This window comes from Aulonocara sp. 'chitande type north' Nkhata Bay, linkage group LG8 (assembly GCF_057382095.1).
Source record: "Aulonocara sp. 'chitande type north' Nkhata Bay isolate Kocher_YH1m ecotype deep benthic linkage group LG8, A_spYH_male_GT1.1, whole genome shotgun sequence".
NCBI classification, from domain to species: domain Eukaryota; kingdom Metazoa; phylum Chordata; class Actinopteri; order Cichliformes; family Cichlidae; genus Aulonocara; species Aulonocara sp. 'chitande type north' Nkhata Bay.
The window spans coordinates 7876567-7900011 of NC_141351.1; the positions used below are offsets into that span (position 1 = coordinate 7876567).

Genomic DNA, 23445 nt, shown 5'->3' on the forward strand with positions numbered 1-23445 from the left:
CTCAATAAGGAGGCGCTAACAGATGTACACGAGCAACAACCACAGGCGTACCTAAAAATTCTCAGCCATCTCTCACTCTGACACAAACTCAAATACAAGTAAAATATCACTTAACTCTAAAATTTCAACCATCCGGCTACTAAGAAAAGCACCATTGGATTTAACAGGGAATAAGCCCAAAGGATTAATTGGCTGAGAAACTGAAAATGTTTCTTTTAACCAAATGATCCTTCAGCTGAAACTTAAAACATGAAGTTTAGTTGAGTTGTGTTATTACAAATGCACAAAAACAAACACATACCACAGCATGCAAAGGTAAATAATTTTTACATTTTTTTCATAAGAAATCAGCATTAACTATGACCTTCACTGGTGATAATCGTAAGGCAAACAAGCAGAAATATAAACACAAATCAATTATGGTTTCCATGCACACACGCACACACCTTTTTCTGGCTCACTTTCTGGTCCAGTTTCCTGGGCAGACACAGTCCCCCTGGTGCTCATGGGAAATAGTGAGCATGCCAGGCCCCACAAAGGCGTCCTTTCAGCCGCCTGCATGCTTGACCTGTGCAGGGTCAGTGCTCTGCTTTGTGCCCCGTGACCCTTAAGTGACCTGGGGTCATGCTGAGGGCCTGAGGTCAAATTCAGAGGCCTGCGTCTAATTTTACCCCAACCGGGTTATCCGTCCAAATCTGCCCTAAAATTTGCCCCCCTTCTCCCTCTAAAACCCACTACTGCCTCCACACATAACTGCGCCCTACTGAAATACATAAGCACTCTGCAGCCTAATTGGGCTACTGTGAAGTAGTCCCCACACTCAAGCTCTCTATCTCCTACACGCTCGCACACACACACACACACACACACACACACACACACACACACACACAGGACCGACCTGCTGTAACTGCACTAATACTCCATCCCATGGCCTTTGGTCTATCTAGAGGGATTAGGTGCAGAAAGACACATATACGAGCAGAGATATTGCCACGCACACATGCACAGCACACACACACACAGCACACACAAGCGCAGGAGGCCTGGCTGAGGGTCTACCTTGAGGGATTATGTGCAGAGAGACAGGACCCTCCAGCCAATCAGCCGGTCTGTCACATTGATTTTGAGGGGTCACTGGCGCACAATGGCCAGGGTTTTCCTGTCTTAACCTCTCTGATCATACACATATGCACACACACACACACACATAAACACACAAGCACGCACTCATCCACATGTATACATAATAAACATTAGACCGTCTAAATTTTAAAAAATGAACGGCAAATATACAAAGTGCTGAAAAAATAGACAAATAAGTACAATTAAAGGAGAATGGAGAAATATAATCAAATAAAAGTGTGTTTTCAGATGAAGGTGATACTGAAAGGCTGGAAATTCCTCTCTCTCTCTCTCTTTCTCTCTCTCTCTCACACACACACACACACACACACACACACACACACACACACACACACACACACACACACACACACACACACATACCTCTCTACAATTCAAAATTCCCCTCCTGCGCCTCTTAAAGCTTCATCACATCCCTGCTGCTGAAAATCCCTTGTCCCCGGGGGGAAGCACACCCGAATTTGGTGAGTGGGGGGGAAGCGCTCTTAGGTCAAACCCCCACCTCTCCCCCCGTCCAACCTGGGGCTCCTTCTTCTCTTTCCTGGTCATACAACACAATAGTCATCTATCAGAGAGGGCACCAGGCAGGCACTAAAGCTAACGGAAATAAACCGCCCATACTGCCAGCAATGTTTCAGGTGCAAGGCTGAATATTTTCTCCAACGTCATTCAAGTTTGGTCTATTCTCTTTTAGGCTTTTGTTGCTTGCTTCCCTTTCCTGACGGGAATATCTGAGGGCTCTGGAAAAACAGGATTCAAGCGTGTCTGTTGTTGGCACTGTTGTGGTTACAGAGCTCATCAGTGACGGAAGAACTATTTAGGTTCTTTAGTTAAGTAAAAGTGCAAATACAACAATGCCAAAATACTCAGGGGAAAAGAAACAAAAATAGTATTGAAAGCACTCTGGAAAAATGTATCATAGGACTATATGATAGGATATATAAATATATATACATATATATATATATATATATAGATAGATAGATAGATAGATAGATAGATAGATAGATAGATAGATAGATAGATAGATAGATAGATAGATAGATAGATAGATAGATAGATAGATAGATAGATAGATAGATATCTATCTATCCATCCATTAAGGAAAAAATAAAGAAAAAATAAAATAACAAAGTGACCACTAGTGGGCGCCCAAGCATTTCCACAGTACTGAAACTAGCAGGCTGACTTGTCTTCACTCACCTCCTCGAGTCGGCTGCCATCTGTACTTCCTGGAAACGCGTTTAGAAAAACAGCCTTGGTGGACTTACTGCCTTTTTTAATCAACTCGCAGGTTATATACACAAAAAGACGACAGTTGACCTTTAATGTCACAAAATTACCAATGATAACATAAACAGGACAGCGAGGCGGAGGGCGAGGAACAGAAGTGGAAGAGAAAGGTGAGCTAATGAGACTACAGTGGTGCCACTACTAACGGGTCAACCTGTGACTTAAAATACTTTTATCCGGTCGCATTGTAAACATTGAGCTCGGCGGTGTGAATCGGTTTTACTGTAACATTTGAAAGGAAGACAGACTGGAAGTGTGTCGCGGGTTAAGCTCTGTTGTTTCCGTGTTTCCTCTCAGAGCGCCACGTCATTAATCGGCGGATGAGTTTGGTTCCAGCTGTGCGCTGCCGTTTCTGCCATCACTCCTATAACTCCGTTCGCCTGCAGCTTGCTGCTGTCCGGCTTTGCTTGACATTTTCTTACCGAAGGAGCAAGAAGCGTCGCTTAGGAGATTAAAGATGACTGCGTCCAACTCGGGTCTCATCATGAACGTGGTGAACAGCATCGTTGGAGTCAGTGTGCTCACCATGCCCTTCTGCTTCAAACAGGTGAGTCTGCTGCTGCGACGCTTACCTTGCGGGACTTGTCCTTAAGTCTCTCCGAAAATCCCCACTCTCTGTTAAAATATTTGCAGGATCAGAGGGAATGCTCAAATCCCTTTCTCCTCTTTTTGTCATATTAGGTCATAATCTTGTTTCACAAAGTTTTAGTAAGGTACAACAGGTAAACAGGTGTTACTAAGCACCTGAAGTGAACAATGCCTTTATTAATATCATTAGTAACATTAGTAACTTATACATCTTTCATAAGAAAGGGACTGCTGGGAAAAAGATCTGCTGTTACTGCATTCATCTTCTAATTTTTAAAAGGAAAACTCATTTTAACATATTAACAGTGTTATTCACTGTCAGGTAGCTTCATTTTTACCAGTACAAATATAATATATATCAATGTCAAAGGGTTATGTGATTGAATAAGAAGTACATTATTTGCCTCTTAAAGGTAGTAGAGTAGAAGAATAACAACAAAATGAGATATAAAAGTGAATAAGCATGACGGGATATTAATGAGTGACTGTGAGAATCACCAGCTTCCTCAGAATGTCAGTGAGCACTTGGTAAGCAGCATCTCCATCCATCAGCAGCACTTTTCATAGAGAGATGAATTTATATCATCACTATCACTATATGAAATTAGGAGGTGTTTTCATGTGAAGGATTTCACCCTCTGGGGAGCTCAGTGGTGCTCGGTTTCATCAGTGCTCTCCGGGTACTCTGGTTTCCTCGAATGTTAGGTTCTCAGCCTATGACAGCAGGGATGGAGCAGATTTAGCAGATTTATCTTGGAGGATATCTCCACTTTCTATGAACATGTAATGCCTTCACATCGCATTCAGTGCTTTATTACATGATTTTTCTTTTTAGTCAACGAAGCTATTCCCAAATTTTTAACTTTGTCATGCCTTTTTAGCACAACTACATGTTTGGAGCTTGTATTTGTTTTGGCTGTTCCTTTCTGTAGGCCTAGCATCAGAATCTTTTCCAGGGTATACTTGTTTTCCAGCTGGCTGAAGGTTTCCTCCCCCGTATTGTGCTTCTAAGTAGTTTGAAGGAAGAAATATTGTTTAAAGTTTAAGAACGATCTCATTTGAATTGGCTTGAGGACACGCCTGCTAACTTTCCATCTGTCTTCTCACAGTGTGGGATAGTGCTGGGAACTATCCTGCTGTTCTTCTGTTCATGGATGACCCACAAGTCTTGTATGTTTCTGGTCCACACGGCCAGCAGCACCAAACGAAGGACCTATGCTGGACTGGGTGAGCTAAAGTGGCAAACAAGAGAAATATTTACTTGTATTTATTTTGTTCTGTTATGTAATGTTTTCAGTCGCCAGTATGTTTGTGGAAAAGCCTGAATGGTGCCCATTTTAAGTAACAGCTGATTCCTGGTTAAAGTGGCGAAAGAAGTTGTTACTTGTCACTAGTTCTGCGAACAGTTAATAACTGTTTGCAGAACGTTATTTGCTTATAACAATGTTAGATGACATCAAGTGCAGAAGTGTCAATAACAGTAAAGTAAACAAATCTCTGCCCACAAGGACAATATTTAAGCTGCTTCCATATGTGTTACAAACGATGAATGAGGACATTTAATCTTGTTTGATTGTTAGTTTTATCAGGACGGAATATTTTTAGTGCACTGCATGTTGCTCACACTGATGGCACTTTTATTCTTCGCAGCCTTCCACGCTTACGGGAAACCAGGAAAAGCACTGGTGGAAACGAGGCAAGTTCATTGACAAATTTTAGTTTCTGCCTATCAGTAATACAGTTGTTGGATCACTGGAACATTTTAGATGTTCAGTGGAAACAATGGATCCATTACAATGGATATTTAGATTATGCATTGTAGGTCATGTTTAAAAACACATTTTCACAAGGTTTCTCTTGTCTCTCTCTTTTTGTGTCCCTGCAGCATGATCGGTTTGATGTTGGGGACCTGTATTGCCTTCTATGTTGTCATTGCTGATTTGGGCTCAAATTTCTTTGCTCAGCTGTTGGGTTTACAGGTTTGATATCATGATTTTGTTGCTACTCGCTTCTACTTTTTCATAATTTTAGGCTTTTGCGACCAACACTTGTAAAGATGTTGTGAAAACAGGAAAAATACTGAAACTAAGCAAGTGTGTTGTTTTGTCACTCTGTTGTGTATAGGTGACCGGCAGTTTTCGCGTGCTGTTGCTGATTATAGTGTCGCTGTTCATCGTACTCCCTCTGAGTCTGCAGAGGAACATGATGGCCACTCTGCAGTCCTTCTCAGCTATGGCGCTGATGTTCTACACCCTCTTCATGTTCACGGTTAGCCCACTGACACACACACACACATACATCTAAACTTTACACAGTGCATGTGAATAGGCTGTAGCAGAAATTCTTTTTAGTTGCAGATCTTGAGAAGCAAATAGTTGAAGCATAATTATCAGTAAAAAAGATTAAAAAAGATTGTTTTTGTTGCCTGTCTGTTAGTACAGCAAGTAAAGTACAAATAGATTTAAAGCATGTGTAAGTTGCAGCACAGCTTATTAGCCATGGTTGCTTATTTGATTTTCAAAATGTTATTTGGCCAAGTGGTCGTTTTGTTGTCTTCCCTGTTAATTCTTTCTTACGCGCACCATTGTACAGAGCTGTGACATCCTTGTGCAATGCCATATTGTCTTGCTCCTATTTTTAAAGAGAAAATCTGCATGAAATCATTTGAGACAGAGAACAGTTGCTGCGCTGCTCGTTATAGACTGAAAAAAGGCTCTGCCCTGGGAAGGCACTACTTGGAAATGGCCACAGGAGACATTAAAAGTTGTGTTAATGGAAAGTAAGTGGAGAATAAATGGTCAGTTGCAATAAACATCAAACTCAACTGTAGAACAGAAACTCCCACATATGTCCGATTTATTTTACATATATCAAACTTAAACTTTTGGCTGTTTATGCAGCATGTAAAATGCTTTTTTTTCTTTAAAGACAAAACAGTGTGTGTGCATATCTTTCTGGAGCAGCTAGTCAGCACTGATTGACAGCACCACCACATCAGCTGGCTGCGGTAGTAACTACTGGGACATAGTTTCCTTTAAGAAATCAAAATATAACCTTCAAGTTTGTGAAGTTACATAAATTACAACTTTTGCTCTGTGGCCAAGCCCAATGTTTAAATCAAACTTCACTTCTGGCCACAGTAACTGCATGTCATGCATGTGAAGTTCAGTCTAAATAGGCGTCAGTGCAGCACGGAGCACATTTCTTGCAACAGATTTCAGAATTTTGAACAGTTTCTAAAAGAAGTGCAGTTGTATGCCACGAAGGCGAAATTCAGCAGGAAGAGCGCGTTCACAGTCCGCTGGCAGGGCGGAGATGGCCTGTTGGCCTGCAGGGAGCTATGCACGTTTTCTCCTTTTAACAACAGAGAATGTGGTACAACCGGTCTGTGGGCCAGTCTTGCTTGTGTTGTTGTTGGTCTATCAGGCCAACTCAGAGAAAAGCAAAGTTCTTGCATACAACAAGCCAAACTGTTAAAAACAATGAAAAGTGTCCATTTGAGACACTATCTGTGCTTTGCATACTTTATTTTTTGATCTTTGAAGTTATTTCATGTTTCTCCCATTCGCGATAACCTCCGCTGTTGCTCGCGCCACTATTTTGGCCCACACAACAACACACGGAAGCACGTGTGGTCCGTAAAAACCTCTCTGCACCCCATCCAAGCAAAAACGTGTATGCAAACATGCACTCTGGTGGGACCAGAAATGATGCTTTATGCAGCACGTTCTGATAGAACCGCAGGAGCACGCTGCCATTTGCATTTGCACACAGCCCCCTGCACAAGATGCATTTAGTCTGAAGTGTGGTCAGAGGTGAAAAGTTTGAGTGTAGAAACCATCCAGCAGCAGTTTTCTGGCTCATGTGATTCAACTCATTTACTCTTTAAATATGCACACACAGTTGGTGCGTGCATGTGTGGGTAGCTCTGTTTTACTGACCTGCAGTACTGGTTCCACAGACTTCAAAATGCTGTTTGTACTATTTCTGTGTGATGTGAGTTCTAGCTCTGTGGCATGTCGATAAGGTGGAACAGTGGTGTGGTGTGTGTCCGGCTTTAGATCCAGGCCCGGCCTGGCCCAGACCCCTAACCATCTAACAGTGATGTACCTGCTTCCCTCCCTTTTTCATCCTACCATTAATTGTCCCCCTCTTTCATTTCTCTCCATTGTACTACTTTACTTCTTTCTTTCCCGTCTTGTCTCTCTCGTCCTTCTGCCCACCATCACTCTTTCACTCCACTCTCCTCATCTTTCCGCACCCTTTGTTTGCTCCCTCCCACCCCCTCCTTTTCCACTGCTGTTTCTGCTTCTGGTGCTGTAGATAGTGTTGTCGTCTCTGCGCTACGGCATAATCTCGGGCTCCTGGGTGGAGCGAGTTCACCTGTGGCGCTTCAAGGGGGTCATTCAGTGCCTGCCTATTATCGCCACAACCTTCTGCTGTCACCCGTAAGTAAACCATAGAATCCACCCCCCTCCCCCTCCCCAAAAATATAACATACCACTGTAAGGCGGTGGGGACGGAGAGGGGGTGAGTGAAGGAAGCGCGATGTTTCCCCCGCAGTGTGACACTCCTTACTCCCTCCTCCGACCTACCTGAGCCTTCTTCCTCCTTCTTTCAATCATCCACAATCTCACCTTTGATTGTGATCTGGTCTGAGCCATTTGAGCTCTGTGTGTTTGTGTGTGTGTTTTTGGTGGCAGTAGTAATAAGGCAGAGAACATAGGGAAGTGACAGGCTCATTTTTGCTGCCCTCCACCTTCAGTCCTGGTCTGTGTGGGTGTGGCAGGTTTTCCTTTGGGATCTTATCAGGTGCTGTGAGGAGCAAGACAGAGCACATGCTGATGAAAACCTATGAATTAGTGTTTGTCTACATATTCCTTTCATATGCCTCTTATTTCTTGCAAATTTATGATTTTTGCTTTTATTCATTTTGTATCATCTTCATTACTCCAGTTTTTCCACTACAGCAGGTTTTGTTCAGTGTGGGATTTCCTGTCACGTCTCTTTGTTATTTCCAGCTCTTCATTTTCTCTGGTTTTTCTCTCCCCATTTATTACTTTCATTATCTGTCTGTGAGCCATAAGCGAGGGTATTGTTCCCATTCTTCTTTTCACTCTTTCCCCAACTTTTCTCCATTTGGTTTGGGCTGTAACTCCCCCTTCCCCCCGCCTCCTTCCCCTCAGATGGTGCTGTCCTCGTTCAAACATGGGCTGCTCAGCGGCTGGTGGCTAGGGCACATCAATATGGTGCGCTGGGAGGGTGTGTTTCGCTGTCTCCCCATCTGTGGGATGGCCTTCGCCTGCCAGTCGTAAGTACTCCTCCACCTGTGCAGGATCACATGATGAAAGTAATGTCAACCACGACTAAATAGAATTCTGACGTTGGAAGCTCAGTGACCTATAGTGAACGTTCGATATTAGTCTTATAAATATGTGCAGTGTAACTCCCAAAACGTGGGCTTTTCCGCTCTTCCACACAGGGAACTAAATGTTTTATCGCTGCATGTAGAGAAAATTTCACAATTGGTGCATGAATACTCACAGCATTTTTTTTTAAAGCCACAGTGGAGGATTTGGGGTAAAAAGAAACAGATTTGTGGTGGAGGTGGTTGATAAGGCATCGCTATTTGTAAAAAGAAGCTGCTTTTGTTGCTTAGATGTGCTTTCTTTAGTTTTAACCATCTGCGCTTACTTTTCGCTTTGTGTTTTCTAATTCAGTCAGAAAATGACGGAATCTGACACAGAAGATGAGCGGACACTTATAAGAAAAAATAAAATCAAGTGGATGGTTTAGATTTGCAAAAGCTGCAAAGTACTGGATGCTTTTTGAGAGGGAAGGCATGTTGGATTTTTGAAGCTGACTATGCATTAGCTGCTGTCTATAAATATGCACCAGAGGTGTTGAAATATATGGCTATTGATGATAATCATGACATACAGAAGAAGCAATTGATAATATATGTGAGCAATCCATCACTAGCTTCTTCTTGCCTACACATATTATGCATTTTTAAAGTGAGGTGGTCACCTTACTTTAATAATCCATGAATTTTTCTGTAGCTGTGATAACGTCTCTCTTACACGCAGAGAGAGATTCACGTTCCACAACAATCCCACTAAATCAAACTGCGATGCTCACACAGGGAGAGTTAAGCTGTTGAGGAATTAATTCTTAATTTAGCTTCCGCGTTGTTGCCTTCTTGTGCCGCTGCTCCTCCTCTCTCCTCTGCATTCGTCAGCTAACACTAACGCCACACGAGACTCCGTTATTGTGCTTTAAGTCGCAGGTTTCTTCAGTTTGTTACTCACCTGATCGAGTCACAGCAGTCTGGTGCTCTAGTTAAAGTGCACTTTAAATAAAGTACCCCGCCTCTTAGCAAATGACAGCTGGAGTAGACTCGGGGAGCCCCAGTGATCCGGAATTGGATAAGTGGTTAAGGATAAAAGTGAATTCTTTTGGCCTTGATATTCATGTGGTGAACATCTGATATCAACCCTAATATTAGCGAAAGTGAAAAATGATGGGGGAAAATGAGGTGTTCTTTTCACTTCCCAGCAATGTTTTATTAAGAAACGTGTTAGTGTAAAGACCCTGTTTGACTCCAGACCGCTGTGTGCCCAGCTGTGATGCTATACCACTACATGTAATGGTAATAATGTATTTATTAGGTCAAAAGAGCTAGCAAAGTTTGAGCGTCCTATCGGTTGGGCTCTTATATATAATGAATGCTGTGCTGCAGTCTTTACTAACAGTAAATAATAGGAAGGTTTCCAACACAGCGTTTGCATGCTGTTCACAATGCTCACTGGTTTATTTTCACTGATCACAGCTTCTTCTTCTTTACTGCCTCCATTTTCACTCATTTGCATGCTTTGTCACTGCCTCTTTTTGTCCTGTCCTCTACGCTTCAGTGCCCACTCTGGGCGTGCAGTGAGCTGAGCGGGTGGTTCAGCTCACTGCACCAGTATCCTGTTAGACATGAATGTCTAACAGGAGCAAGTTAATCTTTGGTGCTGGAGAGGGCTGTAGGGTGTTACGGTGAGGTCATCAGGGGCCAGATGTTTGGGTGGTGGCAGTGTATGGTTTTGTTTTGTGCGAGAAAGAGTGAGGTAAGTGATAGAAGTGGGCGACTGTAGCCTTGGGAGTGAAACAGGACTTTTTAATTAATGTAATCACACAAAGCTAACATAACATTATGGTATGGCAGACAGGCGTGATCATTAGCAAGCGAGGTGTGCATGTGATCCAACAAGAAGAAAGTATGAGCTTGTATGTGTTTATGTGTGCTTCCTCCGTCGTCCCACTAGTAGTGCTGAGTGATATTTGGCATGGCGATTTCTTGGCCTGTGGTAAGGCTGAGCGAGGCAAGCGCTCCGTTAGGCGGCAGGCAGCTTAAGCCAAACCACTAATCAACACATTGGACTGCCGCCATCTCACAGACACACTGATGTATTCACAGGCTGATTAAACAGCTCTCAGCACATTGGATTTTTATTACATTCATGAAATGTGTTTACTTTCAGTTAAAACATTACTTAACATCACCATTATGATGGGATGGGAGCTGGCCCTGTTGTTTTTTGGCTGAGCGTCTGAACAGCGAGGAGCAGTTAGCTCATAATAGAGGGACATAAGAAAAACATGTATGGCAGAAACATCTTTCTATGATGCTACTGCTGGTGTGTTTTCCAGTCCCATTTAATGACACTGTCTTCCACACACTCACTTCTCCCACAGTCAGTCTGCATCATATTTGAGATTTCATTGTGTTTAAGGACTAGCCTCCGAGTCAGGTCTATTGAGCAACCATTAGATGCTTTTGCACTGCGCTTGCAGTATAACGTTTTATTTAACATTGGTTATAACATTAACTGGTTTCCACATTAAACAAGCACAAGGAATGGCATCATGCTAGCTAATAAAACCGAGTGTGTGAACAGAGAGTCAGGCAAAGGGAGAACAAAGGCCAGTGAAAGTTATGGTTTCTCTCTCTCTTCTGTCTTTCGCCTCTCACACGTATAAGAGAAAGGGAGGGAGAGAGAAAAAGGAGGCGAGTAAAAAGAGTCTGCCAGGAAAGTTTATAATGCTCTAAAACCTGTCCAGCCACTTGCAGTTATATATAAAGCCTGTAAATTCACTGGTTAATGTGCCGATGGTCCCCTCCACACTCCCACACTCGCCTTAAAGCACAGGACAGGAAATGATGAAAGGAGGTCGACACCTGTGTTAATAGACGAGCATTTCAGCCTCAGCCGGCCTTCACTACTGTCACCCATACTGTGTCTCTCACACACACAAACACATATGCAGTGGTATCTAGACAAACACTTGTGCATACCGTACATCACTACCACTCCCATTACATTACTTTCATCTACTGCCATCGTGAGAAATGACTGCAATAAAAAAATAAAACTTTAAGCATGAATTGATATTAATATGAATTAAGATTCATATTCTCAATATGAAGATTCCAATTGTTGAAAAACCTTCATTTATATGATGTTGTATGATTGATTGAGTCGAATGACTTTTTAAAGTAGTTTGATTATATCTAAGTAGAAGATTGAAGTATTAATTTCAAATGTTTATTGATAATTGCATTGCATTCATATTTTTTTAATGGGCTAAACAAAGAAGATGAAATCGTGTAGATTAAACCATCCAGTGTTAGTTGGATATTGACAAGGACATGAGGGAAGAGATGCATCATTTGATTACTGAGCATCGCAAATGGACCCCCATATGGCTGCTTAATAAAGGAACGCTACAGAGCGGTTTCTAAATTTGAAGTAAGTGGCCGTGAAGACTGTCATATTGCCAGCTGTTTGGGGGGACAAAAATCAAATGAAACATCTGTAGGACTACGTTCCTCGATCTCCCTGCTAGAACTGTTGCATTGTAGAATTTGTATGTCTGATAATTCAGACAGTATAAGATCACATTGCAACAATAGTGTTGTGCCATGCAGTATACAGGGTGTTTTTGTTTTGTTTTTTGGCTTACTATCTCTTACAGGCAAGTGCTACCAACCTACGACAGCCTCGATGAGCCGTCTGTTAAGCGCATGAGCACCATTTTCACTTCATCTCTCAACGTTGTTACCATCTTCTACATCACAGTGAGTGGAACCACTCTTTCTCAGTTGTGTTCACATCACTCCTATTTTGTAATATTAAAGAGTATCTGAGTTTACTTATCTTAAAATTTTAACAGGTCACTGCCAAAAAAGCTAATGACATGAGTTCACTTTTTTTAATGTCTTTTAATGGGATTAGATTACACAATATCAGACTAATCTGGATGGTGTAAGGCATTGATTTGAATCTGGAGCTTGCAAATCAGTCAGTTATTCATAGACTGTATATAAAAGATGCAAACAGCTACCTTAACTTCACTCACTAGTTACCAAAGACCCGCTGAGTTTTAGCCATTGCTCTCTTGCTGTTTTTAAAACCGGATGTGACAAAAAAAATTAGGTCTTGAGGCACTTCCACACCGGCTTCATGTTTCAGACACTGAGGCTACATCAGTCTTGTACATACTGCCTCTGGTCTTTATGGACAAAACTTGCACTGTATCTTGTCCTGAGAGAAAGACTAGCATGTTAGATTTTTGCAGTCTTTCATGATGGTTTTGTCACTTCTGTGAGGGAAACATGATGAAGAGAAAGAGCAGTGACATTGTCCTGCATGTAAGTTGGTAAGCGTGATTAATCAGAGAGCAACATTTAGTCTGTCATAGGTCTCACTCATGAAACAACAAGATTTTATGACCTCATTATAAACAACAACAATGTGTATTCTGAGCTTCGCATCCTACAGTACACACTCTTGATGGAGTTTCTGGTATTTTATATTATTTATGGCAGAAATGTGTCTTTATCCTGATATTAAAACAGTCTTGATGGCTGATATTGGCATCAGAAACTATAAAAATTCCTCCTTCTTTTTGCTTTTCCCCAAACACCATGTTTGGTTCTGTCTCCAGGTGGGTTTCTTTGGGTACGTCAGCTTTACAGAGAACATCGCAGGGAACGTGCTGATGAACTTTCCATCCAACCTGGTGACAGAGATGATACGCGTTGGTTTTATGATGTCTGTAGCTGTTGGATTTCCCATGATGATCCTGCCCTGCCGCCAGGCCATCAACACTATGCTTTTTGAGCAGCAAGTGAGTTCAGATATACTCAGACGCTCCCTTTGTCCTCTACATTTTAAAAAAGAAAGTCTTAATGCTTGTTTGCTTGATGGTTTTCTCACTTTACTGAATTGTTAATAGTAGAGGGATGAGAATTTGGATACAAATTAGATTGTGAAAGAGGACCTCCCATTCTTTCTTTCATGCAGTTTGAAGATGCATTTAGAAGTTTTTCGTGTAAACACAAACAGCAGGTGTTTCCCTGTAACACCCATAAATGTATTGAATCTGTAATCAGTTTGTAAATGTGAGATTTGTTACATCACTAAATCCCCTCTTTAGCTCTTTTTTTTCTATCTTACCATTTTTGTCTTACAGCAGAAGGATGGGACATTTGCCGCTGGGGGTTACATGCCTCCTCTGCGCTTCAAGATGATCACCCTGTGCATTGTGTTTGGCACTATGCTGGGGGGCATTCTCATCCCCAACGGTACGTCCTTTTTGTGTGTGTGTGTGTGTGTGTGTGTGTGTGTGTGTGTGTGTGTGTGTGTGTGTGTGTGTGTGAGTGAGAAAAATTGGTTGTGGATTGCATGGACTAAAATAAAATGGTGTGTGTATGTGTGCTGCTCGCTGGAGGTCTTAAGGTGCATGTGTTCCTTTATGTGGGCGTAGCTGGGGAGCTTTACGATGTGTGTGAATGTGACTTTACGAGTCAGTGACTGTCACACTCTAACACAGTCCTTAAATCAGGGCCCTTACTTTTATCTCCTTTTAGATGGGCAGACAGGAAGATAGGGCTATTATTCTCCCGGACTCTTTCTCACACACTCGCACACAAACAAACGTCCAGTACACACCAGTATTGGCTCTCCGTCAGCTTCCTTAAGTCCTTGTCTCTCTCACAAAACGCTCCAAAATTGCATAGATGTAAAGGTTAGCATTATTTTGTGTTTTGTCCACCCACTGTTTGTTAAAGTTTTGATTGGGTGAACACGGAGACACACACAGAGCCGGTCAGATTGGCTCTTTGTGTATTTAATCAGGCTAATAGACTGCGGAGAAAGGAGGTAAGGACCCTGGGGGGAATGGGCACTAAATCTGAGGGAAACAATATGGTGTCCGTCCTCTAGATGAACGATGGGTTTCCGGGCTTGACGCCCAGTAGGCCCATTCGTTGTGACTTGGGTGTGGCCACGGCTCGCTGCTGCCAGCAGCAGTGTGCCACGGATGGCGTCTGTGAGGGGCCGTTATGAATCCAGTTTGTAATGAGGAGCCCAGATCTGGGACTCTAGCAGTCTTTTTTCACCCAGTCTTTTTTTGGCACAAAGAAACAGAACCAGTGCACTGAAACAGACAGAAACGCTTCAGCTCTGGTAACGTTGGTGTCATGTTGATTTAACAGTGTTTAGGTTGGTTTAATTAAGTTTTCATTGTACTGCAACATCTGGGGAGGCACACCTTGGATCTCCAGATCATTTTCCTGTTAGTTTAGTTGTTGTACCACTTGTCGAGCTAACTTTTGTCCAGTTTGTTATAACCATTTCAGACATTTAAGCTAACTCTTTCAGCACTCTATCCATTAACATTTGGTGAGCACCTCTGTTTTGGAACTAGTGCACTACAGGCCCGCAGATTTTTTATTAAACCGGTTTTCCTGTCTTTAGTGGAAACTATTCTGGGTCTGACTGGAGCCACCATGGGCAGCCTCATCTGCTTCATTTGTCCTGCTCTCATCTACAGAAAGATCCAAAAGAACAGCATCATTGCTCAGGTTAGAAGCTTTGAATCTGCACTTTTCCAGTATATTTATTTGGAGAAAATATTTTGTCTGACAATTTGTTGTTCTCCACTTCCTGTCCTGTAGCTGGTGCTTTTTGTTGGTCTGGGCATCCTGCTGATCAGCACCTTTACCACTCTCTCAATTTCGGCCAGTAGCCCTGGTCCAAGGATCCAACCTCCTCCTCCTGCACCTGGCAAGAACAGCCAGCAAGAACTACCAGACATCCCTGAACTGCACGGTAAAGATCGCGAGTTTCTGTAATGGCTGGCAATCACTTAGGAACTAGATGGGCTGTAAATGAAAGTGGTTTACTAATGAGCCATGGAAACATTTACCTCAGTGGGCCAGAGCCGGAGCTGTCTGTAGCATCTGAGATTGGACAGCAGAGTTGCATGTAATTATTTCCTTTAAAATGCACCAGCAGTACAAGAGACATGTTTGTTTCTTGTCTTATTTTTAAAGTCACAGACTGCTCGCAGCACCTTGAAGGCGCATTGTAAAGAGAATGTGAACCAGTAGCAAAGGGCCAGTGAGACTAAAACAAAAGCACAAAGCCACGGCAGAAGAAAGGCTTTCTTTTATCTCTCGGAGAAGAAAAGATGGAGACAGACAGAGTGACTGGTAGACAGACAGGCAGGGTGAGGAGATAACCTCTTGATAATATCTGAAAGCAGTGTTGAGTGCTTGACACTGATGAAGCGAGATTGATGCCCTTCAAACTCCAGCAATTTCTCTCCACCCCTCTACCTCTGTTCATTTCTCCTGCCACCCCCCTCCAAACCTCTTCCCCCCCCAAAATACATTGTCTACACCCCCTTTCTCCCCGCATATCTCACATGGCAGCTATAAAATGCCTGCAAGCGCTGGCTGTATAAAAGGAAATGGGGTGTGGGGTGATGATGATATGGGTTTGGGGATAAATAAAAAAAAATGGAGACGAGACCCAGAGGAAACCTTCTGAGCTGATGTTTCCAGTTTTAGGGTGAAAGAAGAAGAGCATGGAGGGAGTCCTGACAGTTAATCATCCTCAGCTCTCGTGGTCTTTTCTTACTGTGCAGTTCCTTCTTGTTCACTCCCATCCAGAAACTCTCATTTGTGGATTTTTGTTTTTCCCTCCCAGCTTTGCTTCACACTAAACTCACAAGAGCCAGGATAAAAACTTGTTTTCTTTCTGCCACACTCTGATATCATTTCTCTCTCCCGTCACCCTCATTAATTCGACACATCACTGATGCCAGTCTTGCCATTTTCAGTATTTGCTGCCCCCTAGTGGCTGTACACGTCCAAAACCAAAAATGTCCATATTTTCAGATGGCATTTGGTATGAGAATTATAGCACCAAGAAATGAAGTCTAAGATTAACTGTTTTAATCTTAGACTTTTAATCAACTAAATGTCATAAGACTATAGTGGGCTAAAATCTAAAGTTGATTCGGTCGACTAAAAGATAAAGTGTAAAGTTTGTCATGTTTTTACCGGTGATGGTTGCTCCACACAGTTTACAAAGCAGCTTATTTTTCTTATTTTTGAAATCTGGCTATGTGTCGTGTTTTCTTTTCCTCCCAAGTGAATATAATCAGGGAAATAAACAAAAGAACCTGTACTGTTACCTGGGGGCAGATCAAATTTTTGTTTAGCCTTGTTCCAAAAAGAGAACTTCTAATTGGATCACTAAACTCATCCCAGCCTTATTCGCAACTTAATTAGTTCTGATTTGATCTCGTCTCTCCAGAAAATTTTCAACTCATTTTTAATCATTGACGAAAGTGTCAATACATTCGATCACAGATTTTGTCCTCATATATTTGTCTGCATAAATTTTTGTTTACCTATCGTCTTGTTTGTGTCAGAAAACTGTGATGAAAATATGGGGATATCTTGGGATGATATCTGGCATTAGATTAGCTGACCATAGTGAAACAGTAGAACAGTAGCATTAATGAGACGTTCCATTTTTTGCACCTACATGCAGACAACCCTGCAAACAAGAAGCCAGTGGAGATAGAAAAGCCTGACAATCATCTGCCTGTGGAGGTGGTGCAGCCTGTGGAGCGGGACCCAGGTGAGCCCCCCCAGATTAAAGGACCAGTTGATCTATCGAAGGAGAAGAAGGACGAGGAGGTGCAGTTGGATCGTCCTGATGCGGGTAAGGAAACTGAACCAAAATCGGAACATTAACTGGATGTCGAACTTGTAAGGATTACCATTTCTTATTTATCCAGGTGTGGCAGTGCCAGAGGGAGAGGCCCATCGTCATGAACCACCCATTCCTCATGACAAAGTAATGGTAGACAGAAGAAAGAACATTGCAGAGCTGAAAGATGAAAACAAACAACCTGTTGCTGCAGAAGGTGTTGAAGAAAACCCTCTAAGAGGCAACGAGCAAGATTTCGAGAATGCTTTGAAAGTGGAAAACAAAGATGACAAGGTTGATGAAAAACCTGCAAAAGAAGAGGATCTGGGTGGAGGTGAAGTCTTGTCGAACGAGCTGGTTGATAAGCCTGTTGCAGAAGCAGGCAAAAAGTTGGAAGTTGCCCCATTAAAGGAGGGTGAGAATCTCAACGCTGTTAAAGAGCCCCTTGCAGATAATGCAGGTGTAGTGGCCAATCAGGCTGCAGAAGCCAATCAGGATGCAGCAGCCCAAGTCCATAAAGTGGGGAAAGCTGCAGATGCTGCAGAGAAAGGTGAGCATTTCAAGCTGTTTAACTGTTGGTTAAGCAAAATGATGAAAAAGGCGTTCTAAGAGAGTGTTTGTGATATGTAATGACCTTTAAGCTCCACCTGCTGAAGGAGAGCATCGCCCTGCTGAAGGAGAGCATCGCCCTGCTGGAGAAGAGGCTCCAGCTGCTGAAGGCAAAGATGCAGCAGATGACAAGATGGAAGGTAAGTGGAGTAGACATGTTCAATAAAATTCAAAGTTAAATTCATTTATTTAGTAGCTGCCAATTTTTTCAGCATGTTGTGAAAAACCTTAATCACGTCCACATTTAAAAATCAGCCTAAATCAATTTGCACTCGCATTTATAGTGGCTGATAGTTTTTTTTGTAAACCATGACCTGCTCTCGGTCGGGGGAATGGCCCTCACATTTGTGCAGACACAGACTTGGGTTTTTATTTTATATTAATAGTTTGCTAAAATGTGGTCCAGGCTTTCCTTATCTGTGTCACTGTGTAACACTGACATACTAAGTTTGTAGCAGAGCTTGCTAAGCATGGAAAGAGCTGCTGCCTGAATGGAATCCAGATGCACCCTAATTGTCCCACTAGAGCCACTTCCGCCAACTCTGACTTTAAATTGCTTCCGCTATGAGAAACACATACGAGACGTTCTCTTGTTTCCAGCAAGACTCAATACAAGAGTCTCCATGCATTCACTGCATCTGACAAGCTGAAGACCTAGTGAATCACCTTTATGGCCACAACATTGTCCCAACATTAATGGGAAAATCCCAGTACATTTATCTTTATATTTATATTCTTCTAATTTTCAAATATCAAATATTTTCTTACAAAATCACTTTGCTGAAGTTAAGACGTGTTTAAGGCAGCAGGTGTGTTGGTGTTGGTTATATTTAGAAGACGATTTGTTGTTTTTAGCAGTTTCCAGCTCTTAGAGAGCTGTACTGGATGTATGTAGCCAATGTTGATTCGCTAATGTGGTATCAACTGACCAATCAGAGCAGACTGAGCTTTCCAGAGGCAGGATTTGAAGAGACTGGAGGTAAAACGTTGTTTCAGAGTTCCTGCTGCAGGAAAATCAGCATGTGAAAAAATGTGTTTTTGAACATTAAAAATGTCAAACTGGTAAAATTGTGAAACTTTAACTAAGTGATATATGAGGACTTTATTTAAAAATGAAATGCTGGACTTTAAAAAAAAATCCAAATATGAAGTCAGGTTACAGGAAAGGCTCAATAAATAAATAAATAAATAACAAACACTTAATTTAACCTCTTTGTTTTCTGGGTGGGAGAGTGCAGTATTCCTCTTATTGGCTAATTTAGACTGCTATGTAGCCCACTTCCTCTTTCTTTTCTCCTGCTTCGCTTGTTTTATCTTAATGATCCCTTCTTGCCTATTATTCCCTGTTTGATGGTGTTAAAAAAGAAAAAGAAGTACAGATGTTTCCTCTCACTTCTTGACTTAGCTCGATCCTCTTTTTTGGCTTTTGTTGACTTTCTCATTCTGTTATTCTGTTGTTTACTTTTGCCTTCTCTTCCTTTTTTCTCCATCTTTTCTTTCTGTCTCTGCTGGACTCCTGTCGCAGTGATAAAAAAGCTGGTTGCAGGTATGAACTCCCTCTTGCCTCTTCTTCAGGTTATCTCAATCTGTCTGTCACTCAAATTTTTAAACATTTACAAAATGGCTCATCTTTTTTTTTTTTAAATTATTGCTTATACAGTTGTGTGTGTTTTATGTTTGTGTGTGTTTATATTTAAACTTAATACTAGTAAACTAAAAGCACCCACTCACATTGCCTGTTAACATAATCTGTGTCCACACCTGCCTGTTTAAGGCTACAGTCTAGAAGAGCGTGTTAACTGGAAGTAGTAGATTATTAACTGTTTCCTGTCTGCCCCCCTCACCCCCAGAGTCTGGCCCTAGTTTTATTAAGCCTCCTAACTAATGCCCTGTTCTCTGAACAGGTCGTTACTTATTTTAATTAAATGTTTTTGAATGGTTTGTTTCCATGTAGAGGGTCAGCTGGACCACGCGGTGCTTCTGCAGGTCATTAAGGAGCAACAAGAACAACAGAAAAGGCTTCTGGACCAACAGGAAAAACTATTGGCTGTCATAGAAGAACAACACAAGGAAATCCACCAGAAACAACCTGCTGGTGTGTATATACCTTCTTTTTTTTTTTTTTTTTGTAGTCATGACAACTTGTAAAGAAAACACAACTTAAATGTGGCCCATTTAAGTTAAGGGCCACATTTAAGTGGTGGCCCTTAACTTAAATGTAATGTTTTTGCATTTAAAGGGGGCGCTGCTGAAGGCGATGGTGAGAAAGGCATCCAAGGACAACCAGAGATGATGGAAGGTGGAGCAGCAAAACCTAAGGAGTCTGGACTGGAGCAGCCCAAGGAGGGAGCTGGAGCTCCACAGGCTGGAGGAAATGAGGCTCATGCTCTGGCCCAGAATCAAGCTCAGGTTGAAGATAAAGGTGCTGAAGCTAACCCTGCAAAAGTAGCCGTACCAGCAGCTTACAAGGAGGATGCAAATGTTGCGCTCGCAGGAGAATCACATAAGGAAAGTGAGGTCGGGGCGAGGGGAGTGCCATTGGGGAAGCAAAAACTTGAACCTGTAGCTCAGAATGATCAGTTACCAGAAGAAGAGGCAATTGAAAAACTTAAGAAAGAAATGGTAGGCAAAGAAGATCAGGCAAAACAAGGAAAAGAACGGCTGGAGAGGGAAATGAAGGAGAAGCTAGCCAGGGAAGAGGAGTTAGAGAGGGAAAGATCAGAGAGAGAAAGGATAGAGAAAGAAGTTCAGGCACGATTAGAAAAAGAACGGCTAGAAATGGAGAGAAAAGAAAAGGAAAGGCTAGAGGAAGAAAGGATAGAAAAGGAAAGACAGGAAGTGGTGGCCAAACAAGAGTTGGAGAGGGAAAAGATAGAGAAAGAAGTTCGAGAAAGGCTGGAAAAAGAACGACTGGAAAGGGAAATAAAAGAGAATCTGATCAGAGAGCAAGAGCTTGAGAAAGAAAAAGCATTAAAAGAGAAACTTGCACGCGACAAAGCTGCAAAAGAGCGATATGAGCAGGAGCTGCAGAAAGCGGACAATGAAATACTTGATAAAGCAAAGAAAGAGGAGGCATTGCAGGAGGCTCAGGAGAGGCTGCTTCAGCTGCAGCAGGCCATAGAAGCTCAAAATGCTGGAAAAGCTGCACAGGGGGGCAAGATAGATGATGGTGAGGCTTTGAAGAAAGGAGGACGAGACCTCAAAGAGAAAGCTGCTGCTCAGCCAGAACCCGGAGAAGGGGAGGAAGATGGCGAGGTTCACCCCCAGGGCTCCCACGAGAAAGTTAGGAAGCAGGGAGAGATAGATCTGAAGCGGAGGCGTAGGTCACTTGGAGAGGCTAGAGGGCCCCTGGAGGACACTGAGGCGTCCAGGGGGGTTCCAGGGTTGGAGCCCCTGCTGGAGCTGGGGGGGCAAGATCTGCACGCAGCCCTGGAGGGGCAGCTACTGGCTGGGGCAAGGCTACACACACGGCAGATTAAACAGGCCTCAGAGGATGAAGAAGCTAAATAACACACACACATTCTTATTTAGCGGTCAAACACATACTGTAGACCTGCAGAACCTCTAATACTGTGGACCGTGATATTGCTGCCTTACATTCTCTTTTGCCTTTGGAGTTGTTAAGAAGTGGACTGTGTTGTTTTTCTTGATACTGTGTAATCTGCCAGGAAGCCAAAGTCTTTATCAAAGAGCAAAAGTGAATGTAAATATTAACTTATTTTTGTTTCCAGAGAAAATTTTGAAGAGGTCATTGTTTAAAGTGTACATACATCTATGCAATTACCTTTCTGTGGAGTGTTTTTGAAAAGGACGCTATTCGTATTTGAGTCACATGTACTCCTTTTGTTATTCAGTTGTTCCTTGGTCTTTGTAAATGTTGTAAATGCTTTTAAATGTGATCCATGTATTTTCTTATAGAACCCAGTTACCCCAAATTTAATGTACTGTGGCTTCAGGCCCTTTGATAGTGTTTTTGCTTCATGCTTTCAAAATGAGGTATTTAACTACACGCTGGAGTTTTGAGATATAGAGTAGCCTTACTATTTCCATAAACTGTGGACAGCAGAGCAGCTCGAACCAGACAACCTGGATCAATACCTGTAGTTTCTAATCATTCCATCTTTATTCCTAGTATTTCTTCCAGGTTGATTTATTAGTGCCTTTCACTTAACATACTACAGCGTATATTTTATTCAAACAAAATGTGTTTTTTTCCCCTCAATATCTGGTCTTTTTCTTCCACTAAATGATCTTATTTGAAGATATAATAATGGAAGGTATTTTGGACTTCTGTATTGTCTTTCATTGCCTAGCACTTCAACATATTGGACCTTTGCTTTATAAAAGAGGCTATTTTTGTGACTATTTTTCTACATGCATGTTATTTCTGTACATTTTGCTGATAAAAATTAATAAAGATCATATATCGAAACATCAAAGTCAGGGTTTTATTTATTTACACACAGACACGCACAGGTTTTCACGTTAAAGACTACGGCAGTTCTTAATGGCTTATCTCAACCACACCAACGTGAAAAACTTCTTAGCATCAAAAGTCAGTCAACTTGGTCTTCTTGAGATTGGTCCAGATAAGCCTGGATGATTTCCATTCATCTGGCTCTTTTTTTGGCCTGTAATAAAATCAAATATATAAATAGGTAAATGGATAACATTAAACAGAACTTTCAGTGTGACAGTTGCTGACACTGGCACTTACTGCATTGGTAAAGCAGATCTTCAGTGCTTCAAACTCTTTGACACACAGATCCTTCCTCAGCTCCTGTGTGCCTGTTGTGGTAGCAGCTACACACTTTCCATACACTGCTGCCTGAATAACACACAAATTAAAACGTCACATGAAGCACATTTGTTAATGTAATAAATAACTGCATTACTTGGACCAATGTTTTATTAACAAATGTACCCATTTTTATTAACTTAATTTCTACTGTTTGTTTATTAAGAATTGGCACATTAACTTTATTGCCAAAAATTCACCAGAAGCTAAACCATGCTCTAAAATGTTAACTAGGTAAATCTAGTAATAAAAAATAATAATACAATACAAACAAGTGCTTATGTGTGCTTTAAAGAATAATTAACTGGTAGGTCTTTTTGTAAACTACATCTTGAGATAATAAAGTACATGGCAGCACGTGTATATTGTTAAAAGCTTAAATGAGGAAATATTTTGGATGTCCCCTACTGGGAGCTGCTGTAGAGATGGCAGCTGGCTTTGATGGGAGAGGCAGCTAAGTTTATTCATATCTAATGAGAAGAAGAGAGGTTCCAGAGTTGAACCCGTTCAAAGGATAATCTACCAAGCAGTATTTTTCCACCATGTACTTACCTCGTTCGCACACTGTGCAAAAAGTTCCGGGAAAAGTCTCATTTTCTCCCTAGTGCGACTCCAGACATTTGACCCAGACATGCTGTTCAGGCGTAAATAGATTTGTTTTAATATCTGGTAAATTTTTTAAGTCAACGATTTAAAAAAAAACGAAGCAGCAATATTTTCGTGTCAAATAGTTTCTTAAAACCTCTGACAACTCAAAAGAACCGAAATTATTTTTATCATACAACTAACAGACGGAGCTCCGGTGAAAACCCTGGGCAGCGCCATGTTGACGACTGTTTACGCCCATAAAAAAATCTGAACTATGATTCGTTCATTTCCTTGTCAGAAAAAACATTTCTGAAGGTTGATTCGTCATGTTCCAACTCCTGGTTTAACCAGAACGCCAATAGAGTC

General features: G+C 41.8%; 2 protein-coding genes across 5 annotated transcripts; one reads left to right on the forward strand and one right to left on the reverse strand.

Annotated features, from left to right (window-relative positions):
- The first annotated feature begins 2349 nt into the window (after nt 1-2349).
- slc38a10 (solute carrier family 38 member 10) lies at nt 2350-22132 on the forward strand. 4 transcript variants are annotated; one of them, XM_086303128.1, is made up of 18 exons: nt 2350-2549; nt 2737-2986; nt 4137-4254; nt 4678-4723; nt 4913-5006; nt 5152-5295; nt 7351-7475; nt 12049-12151; nt 13021-13203; nt 13549-13660; nt 14835-14941; nt 15035-15188; nt 16923-17096; nt 17173-17634; nt 17726-17833; nt 19219-19239; nt 19648-19788; nt 19933-22132. In XM_086303128.1, exons 2-18 carry the CDS (start codon nt 2897-2899, stop codon nt 21201-21203), a joined length of 3453 nt encoding a protein of 1150 aa, XP_086159254.1. In that variant the 5' UTR covers nt 2350-2549; nt 2737-2896; the 3' UTR covers nt 21204-22132. The 4 variants fall into 4 exon arrangements, with proteins under 4 accessions (XP_086159254.1, XP_086159252.1, XP_086159255.1 ...); XM_086303126.1 differs by lacking the exon at nt 7351-7475 and adding an exon at nt 8214-8338; XM_086303129.1 differs by lacking the exons at nt 7351-7475; nt 19219-19239 and adding an exon at nt 8214-8338.
- Nucleotides 22103-23350, reverse strand: ndufaf8 (NADH:ubiquinone oxidoreductase complex assembly factor 8). The gene is made up of 3 exons (XM_086303148.1): nt 23044-23350; nt 22411-22521; nt 22103-22324 (listed from the first exon to the last, which is right to left on the reverse strand). Exons 1-3 carry the CDS (start codon nt 23122-23124, stop codon nt 22304-22306), a joined length of 213 nt encoding a protein of 70 aa, XP_086159274.1. The 5' UTR covers nt 23125-23350; the 3' UTR covers nt 22103-22303.
- Nucleotides 23351-23445: the final 95 nt, after the last annotated feature.